Source organism: Chlorocebus sabaeus, chromosome 15 (genome assembly GCF_047675955.1).
Source record: "Chlorocebus sabaeus isolate Y175 chromosome 15, mChlSab1.0.hap1, whole genome shotgun sequence".
NCBI classification, from domain to species: Eukaryota; Metazoa; Chordata; class Mammalia; order Primates; family Cercopithecidae; genus Chlorocebus; species Chlorocebus sabaeus.
The window spans coordinates 81,111,723-81,120,121 of record NC_132918.1 but is presented as its reverse complement, the minus strand read 5'-3'; the positions used below and the strand labels follow the sequence as shown (position 1 = coordinate 81,120,121).

The following is an 8,399-nucleotide window of genomic DNA, read 5'->3' as shown; positions in this document are numbered from 1 at the left end:
CAGTAACAGGCCTCTGGGGTAATGAGGTGATTTTTCCCATTTTGTGAGTTAAAACTTTAGAAAAATTCTGTCCTTCATTTGCTGCTGCTGCAGCTCAACAGATTGTGAGCCACCATCACTTCCCCTGCTGGGAATGGCCTTCTCTGTCCAAGACAGAGAAAGATAACCAGGAAACTCAAGGCTAGACATGATACTTGTTTTCTATAGCAAACTTTCTGATGAAAGCGGTGGCTTTCAAATTGCATGGTCCATGAAACTTCAATATTCAAAAAAATGTTCAGGGACACCTTATTTATATTTGAGTAGAAGGTGGGGCTATGGATCTCCCACCCCAAGTTCAATCAAAGCAGTTTCTCTGTGGTCATTTATATATCGTGGATTTCTGACTTAGACTTTACTTTTTCAATGGATTTCATCAATTAAAGAAACTTGGAAAAACCCTGATTTTTGGTTTAATTAGAATTTGAGCAAATCTACTCAAGTGGAGGATTACATGGAGTAGGAATGAAAAAAGGAAGTAACGGACACAGTATCTTGGGCCTGCAGATAACACAAAATCACTGACTCATGCAGTTTGTATAGTTATATAACAAACTGTTTTGTGTTTATAGTAACTCTGAAGAGAATCACAGAAAATCTGCCCCAACAAACGGTGCCTGGATTCAGACAAGACTGCCTTTCAGGAGCAATGAAGTCTTGGGTCATTTATTCAGCATACTGATTCTCCTTTTTCTAGTTTTAAGGAGTTTTTCTAGTTTTATAAGAGGACTAGTAACATCTACTTCACAGAGGCATTGGAGGGATAGATGATTTAACAGGCATGAGCAGGTATTCACAGAAAGAATAGTTGCTTTGCCTTTTTTTCTGTGTTCTTATATTCATCCAATTATCACTGAAAGATTAATTTCTCCTTTGATTTGTGGTTAACAAGTCAAGTTTCCAGGCCATTCTATATTCAGTGCCTTAGACAGAAAGAAAAAAATATTTTGGACTCAGTGTCAACTCAGTCATCATGAAAATAAGAGCCTGTGAACAGAGAAGGTGTGCATGGAGGTGGCAGCCAGAATTTCTAATGAGTTACCTCAGGCCCCGCCAGGTTGCCTCATATGAATGTTTTGGTCTTCTCCTAGAGGGAAGAGCTGTGCCCCAACTCAAGTCCTACAGGACCAGAGCCCCCACATTTTCTACATGGACTGCTTGAAGCCTGGCAATTCTTAGCACTCTGCTAAACAATCTGATCTCAGATCACTTGGCACCCAAGTATAAGGTGCAGTGCTGCTGTCATATCTGTCTTAGGAAAAAGAACAGAATAGATTCCTTGAGTGGAGTGCAGTTCCACAGTGTATTCAGCTATGCCCAAACCCAAGAATTTCTTTTCACAATATGCTGAGAGAATGGGCACCATAATACCCCTGAGCCTTCTGCCCAAAGTCCAGATTTGATTCAGTGACCCTCATTATTGTTTGCCCACAGCAGTGTACCCCCAAATCATAGCTGTAACAATAATACTAAAGACTTCTCTAACTTGAGAAAGCTTCCCATTTAAAAAAGATGTTATAAATGTGTTCACACGAGAAATATGTAGGGCACGTGGCAGTTTTCAATCGACATTAGGGTTGTGTGAACTGGCTAAAATGTAACTGATAATATTAGAAGCTTAAACATAATAAAAATATCCCAACTGACATTCCTTTCATTAGAATCCATGGAATTTGAGGAAAAGTATTTGATTTTATGCTTTGCTTTTTATATTATTTTGTTTCAAAGTATTTGATAGCCAATCATATTTCAAGGAGATAGTTTAATATATTAGATACTACTACTATAAATGCTTTAGCAAAAAATTTATACATAAACGAAAATTAATTTAAATTATTCTTATTGTGTACTTTAAACATAGTAACCTCAAAGAACACTTACACATGAGATTGTGTGAATTCGAAATAAATAAAATCTCCTAATAGTATACAATTCAGATATTTAAGAAATGAAAACATGCCTTTTCTCCAATTAGTTAAATATATTCTCAAATTATGATGTTTTATGAAGACACCTTCTCTTGGATAAGTCATTTCATTTAGTGGAGAAAATGATGGTGGTTTGACAGTTTGTAATTATTCTATAATGTACTTTTATTATTTTTATTATGATTAATATATATTTTATATTTATTTAAAGTTATATTTATTTCATTATTATATTGAGGTCTTTCAACAAACAGTGAATAGTTACTACATTGTAGATGTAGGCAAAGGACAAACAGGTCACTACCCCTGACCTCAGGGAGATTTCAGTCTAGCTAAAACAATTACCCATTTACATAGAAAGTGAATATGTGTGAATAAAGAACTATTGTGTGATAAATCAGAACATTGGCAGGGAGTCCTAACCTATCTAAGAGTGACCATGGAGGCAAGATTCACATACAGTAATGATTTATAGGCAGAAGCCTGAGACAGGAATAAGAGAAATGTACCAGGAGAAAAGGAAGAATCAGCCCATAGAGAATAGAGACCTTGGAAGAAGAAGAAAAGAGGGAGTTCTAGAGGGGAGACGTAGGTAGGGATCAGATCATGGAAGCCTTAGGATGGGAAAATAAAAATACATAATAACTTATTGGAAGAGGGCAACCACAGAATCCAGTTTTAAAATACACAACACAAATGACTGTTAACATGAAAGGAGTTCCTGGAAGGGGAAACTGCTTGAATAAAGGCAGCACAATAGGAGATCTTCAGAAGTTAGCACATGAAGAGCACAGGAAATCTGGGGCAAGCTGGGGGAAGTTCTGGACAGAGGAGAAAAGATTGTTTGGGACCTGATGGTGACAGGCTTTGTATTTCACATGGAAGAATTTGAATGCAATCCCCATGACAATGGGAAGCCATGGATGATCAGATCTATTGTGGAGAGTCCACTCCATTAATTTGAATTGGAGGTCGGGAGAAGAGTTAGCCGGCAGAGGCAGTCACAATCCAGAATTTGATGATGAGGGCTTGTACTGGAACACTGGCAGTGGGGATGAACAGGTGAAAATCTACCTGAGAGCAATTTTAAAGTCTACAGTTGTTAAAATTTCATAACTGCTTGTATTTTAATACAGAGTGAAGTCGTTTTGGCTTTGTTTTGTTCTATTTTGTCTTTTGGGAGGTGGTGACCCTGGAAAACTAGTTTTTGGCTTTTTTTTAAGTTAGCCTCTGTTCCCTTGAAGGGTCAATTTGGAGAGTTAGAGACAGTTGATTCTTATTTAATACATCATATGTCAGCATTTAGGTGTTCACATTTTACAATTAGAATGTTGAAGAAGCATCCTGTAAATGGGGGAAGCCAAGTTGCTGATGCTATGAATAATTGACTTAGCTCATGCTATGGACAAGTAAGCGTGGAAATTGCAACACAGACCATGGTCAACAGGAATCATTATTTGTTGTTGGGAGCTTCTGGCATCATGAGCCCTTGTGATCACAGACAGAAAAAGCAAACAAAAATTCCAACAGCCTGTGCGTTCCTCTCTGTCCAGCAGTGCACCCTACCATCAGGCATACCTTCCAATTCTAATCTGTGCTATTTCCTGGCAATATTTGTTGGATTTGGAATCAAACTTAAAAGTATATCTATTTCTCTGTTTGTTTCCAGATCTTCTCAATATTTTTTATTGTCTAATGCACCACTACTGTCTCTGCCTAGTTTTTATTTTCCTCTGAGATTAAAACTATCAAGTTTCCATGTTCACTGAAAAGCTGCTGCTCCATAGACATCATGAGAACATACTCCACTTGTCATTTTTCTTTAAAATTAGGCAATGATCTCTCAGGATGTACACACAAACTGAAAGAGATAATTCAGCTGGAAGCAATGTTATTTAAAACAAGAGAAGAAATACATTCTCGTTATCAGCTCATGAGACCAATTCTAAACTTGTATTCAAAGTCAGTGTGAGTGCCGATGAGCAGAGAAATGAAGAATGAAGTGTAAGGAAAGATATTAGAAAAAAAGGAATGCAAGAGGTATCCTGTAGGGATAGCAAGGAGAACATTTGAAAAGAAAGTCTGATGTGGGGAGACTTACTTCGTGGTTATAGTAATGGCTTGTTTGGATGTAACTTACCAGGATGTAAGTGTCCTGTGGCGTAGTTTCCAATGTCTTTCCTCTTTAAATTCCATTAGCACCATTCATAATTCAATGAGTCTGGATAAATAATAACCGAATAAAGGAAAAATCAATTAACAAGCAAAACAAATGAAACAGACACAAAATACAAGTACTATGAAACACTCGACTTGAAATATAAAAGTTGTGGAAGTGGGCTTAGCTCTGAAGGAAATCCAAAGTCAGGTGCATTGAATTCAGAAATTCAATGTCCTGAGCTAGGTTGCTCCACTGAGATCAGCAGCAAACATCCCTAAGAATTCATTTTTGTAGTTATTTATTCATGTGTATATATAAAATTGACACTTTGCTTTATCAAGTTGGCTGTGTTGTGCATCTATTGTAAATTTTGAGTGATGGCGATGTTTTAATCCTAGAAATTACTGTGATTAGGTTCTTATTATCTCACTAGCTGAGATGTACACAAAAATTAATGTCCAATCACCAATCCTATTTCTTCTGGTTTCTGAAATCTGGTCTAGGAGCTCGGGGTTAGATATACCCAAAGACACCTCCCTAACTGTATATCTCAGAGCCCTCTGCCTCCCACATCTTTCTTACTGGACACAGCAATCAGCTAAAAGCTCCTAGATTCTCATATCGCTGTCTGCTTGTTTTTGTTTTCACAAAATAAAAACTGCTTTGGGATTTGGGAAACTTTTGATTCTTACTTTGATTAAACTTGTGTATTACATATTAATTTTATATATCACTACCAGTTTCACAGAGTTAACAGAATTTACCTTGGAATAGGACACACATCTGCTCAGCCTTCTCTGGTAATTCTCCACACTGCTCCACATAACATAATGTCTGCTGGGGTACCTAAGCCTGTTGATATACTCTCCCCTGTGCTTTAACCAATGCTCTGTTCATGAGTCATCTTACAGCTTTTCTTCTTACATGATTTCATTTGCATTTATTTTATTTTTAAAGTTTGTTATTGTGATAAAAATATGCTATGCATAATTTAAAATTTACTATTTTAACCATGTTTTAGTGTACAGATCAGGGACATTAAGTACATTGACAATGTTGTGCAACCATTGCCACTATCTATCTCAAGAAATTTTTCATCTTCCCAAACCAAGATTCTATAGCCACTAAATAACCCTGTATGTTTTAAGTTTTTACTGCAGAATAACACATGCAGGAAAATCTCACATATTTACTATCAGAACATGAGTACACCTATATAATTCCCACTAGGTAAAGACATGGGACGCCAGAGCCTTAAAAGTTACCTTTTGGTCTTCCTGGTCATCATTCTTCCCTTTTTCTGAAAAGGCAAATTTCTATCCTATAGGTAACCCCTGTATATAAAACAGCCTATTGCATTGGCTTTTTTTTTGCTCATTCAGTTTCTTTGTGAGCTTCATCCATGTTTCTGCGTATAACTAACTGTGAAATGTTGATTTTTATTGTTGTATGTAAAGTACTCGACTGTATAAATATATATCATGATTTATTGATATATTTAGACTTGATGGACTTTGAGCCATATTCAAATTCCAAATTTTGCCTATTATGAAAAACACTGCTATAAAAATTCTTATGCAAGCATTTTGGTCCAAAAGTGCATATATTTTATATACATATTATACAGTATATTTTCATTTTATTTCTAAATTTATATTTAACCAGAAGTAGAATCATAGTGTATAGGCATATTAAACTTTAGTATGTAACACTAAATAATTTTTTAAGGCAGTAATTTCAATTTGTACTTCTAGCAGCTGTGAAGGAGTCCTCAAAATGTACCACATCTTTGGCAACACTTGAAGTTCTCAGTCTTTTAAATGTTCACAATTCTAGTAAAATATAATGGTATCTCATTGTCTTTTTAATTTACATTCCCTTAATGATGAATGAGCTTGAGCACCTTTTCATGTTTATGGCATTTTTAGTATTCTCTTTTATGAAGTTAATATTTAAGTATTTTGCCAATTAAAAATAGGTTATATTTTATTATTGATTTATAAAACTTCCTTACATGTTCATAGTCATTTGTCAGTTATTTGTGCTATAATAAATGTCCTCTCTCACCGTTTTTTTTTTTTTTTTTTGAGACTGAGTCTTGCACTGTTGCCTGTGCTGGAGTGCAGTGGCGCGATCTTGGCTTACTGCAACCTCTGCCTCCCAGGTTCAAGTGATTCTCCTGCCTCAGCCTCCCGAGTAGCTGGGATTACAGGTGCCCACCACCATGCTCAGCTAATTTTTCTATTTTTTTTTTTAGTAGAGACAGTTTCACTATGTTGGCCAGGCTGGTCTCCAATGCCTGACGTAGTGATCCACCTGCCTCGGACTCCCAAAGTGCTGGGATTACAGGCGTGAGCCACTGCACCTATCTGGCCCTTCTCTCACTTTTTTATTGACCTATGTTTGTACATTTTTATGGGGTACGTGTAGTATTTTGTTATATGCATAGAATGTATAATGATCAAATCAGGTTGTTTGAATATCCATCACTTCAAGTATTTATTGTTTTCATGTGTTGGAAACACTTGCAGTCCCCTCTTAGCTATTTTGAAATATACAATATATTGCTGTCAACTCTAGTCATCCTACTCTGCCATCAAACATTGTAACTTATTTTTTTTCTGTTTAACTGTATGTTTATACCCATTATACATATCCTTATCTCCCTTACCTTCCACCATGATCATGAGGCCTCCCCAGCCACGTGGAACTGTGAGTTCAATTAAACTTTTCTTTTGTAAATTGCCCAGTCTCAGATATATCTTTATCATCAGTGTGAAAACGGACTAATACAGTAATAAAACAAAAGATGACACTTAGAACTGGATCACTTGGCCCTTTCTCTTCTTATTTCCTCCCAGTTCAAAATGCTTGCATATTTTAATAGCCAGCATTCTCTTAGATCTGCAGTTGGGTTCCATACACTCAAACCTTAGCACAATCTTTGTAGTTTTAGCCTTTTTCCAGAAAATCAACTTAGTCTGCCCACCATAGCCACTCTGCTTCTTGTTAGAATGCCACTTTCCCTGGGCCTGCAGAGAATCCTTGCCCTTCTTGTACTGTGTTACTTTGTGGGGTTGGTACTTGCCCCACTTCTTACAGAAAGTCCGGTGGGTTTTAGGAACATTCACCATGTTTGCGTGAGTGCTATTGGCATGGAAAGGATCCCTATACATTTTCTTTATCTTACTTTGTTCAGCATCTAAGACCTTAGCATGTTGTAAAAAGTGGTCTCTTTCCCAATATCAGTGGAACTGAGAAACGTATTAGAATCTGACATTGGAGGATCCACGTTTTCCTGCAGAGAACTGAGCCAGGAGGAGGCAAGCAGAGCAAGCACAGAACCCTGCAGCAGTATTTATAATCAAGGGATAATCAAGGTCTGCAGCAGAGGTAGTTGGACTCAATTATTCTTTCCCAGATTATGCCGTCAGTATCTATACCTTCGAATCATACTACTATTGAAAGAGAACTGATATTGAGGGCTTATAGGCAACCTGCTCTGAGCTTAGCAAGAAAATTGCAATCCTATGAAGAAAGCAATATTATTGTCCCACTTTAGAGGTAAGGGACCTGAAAGTAAAGAGACTGACAACTTACCCAAGGGTGTAGAACTAGTAAAGGTTGATCCAGTGTTTGTATCCCTTTTTTTCTGATTCCAGAGCCCGTGTAAACAAAAATACTACATATATCCTTCTTCCTCATGTCTCAATGGTGAACTTAGACCTCAGATAGCTTTGGGGGCAGTGTTTGGTCATCTCAGTATCACATCTTTAAACCAATGCTTCTCAGTCTTCATCGTGCACATGAATCACTTGGGGATCTTTAAATGCAGATTCTGTTTGGGTGGGTCCGGGGTGAGGCCCAAGGATCTGTGTTCTAAAACGCTCCCTGGCGATGTTGCTGCTGCTGCTGCTGACACAGGCCCAAGCTTTGAGAAGACAGCAAGAGTTTAACCCAGCTGTAAAGTCTGTGAAGTTGAGCTGCGAAGTCCAGTAGGTCACATCTATACCTGCTTGCCTTGATTGGCGGAATAATTCCAGCTGCTGTGCATTCCCCTTCAGGGGTCACTTGCTTAATGAAAGAGCTACATAGGCTGTTTCATCAATTTGCCCACAGTAAATGGTATTACAAAAAAGAATTTTTATGTCTCTCTCTGATTTTTTTCATGCTCTGGAGAAGGCTGTGAAATAGGTAATTTATGCCAGCAGTTACAGATTACACATTTATTTAGCTAACTGACCGCAATAATAAGACCCTACAGGGGGCCA

At 37.3% G+C, this 8,399-nt stretch overlaps 1 protein-coding gene across 1 annotated transcript; it reads right to left on the bottom strand.

The window, feature by feature from the left end:
* Positions 1 to 6,935: 6,935 nt before the first annotated feature.
* On the bottom strand, positions 6,936 to 7,262 carry LOC103241865 (large ribosomal subunit protein eL42-like). Its single transcript, XM_038002591.2, has one exon. It carries the CDS (start codon positions 7,260 to 7,262, stop codon positions 6,945 to 6,947), a length of 318 nt encoding a protein of 105 aa, XP_037858519.1. The 3' UTR covers positions 6,936 to 6,944.
* Positions 7,263 to 8,399: the final 1,137 nt, after the last annotated feature.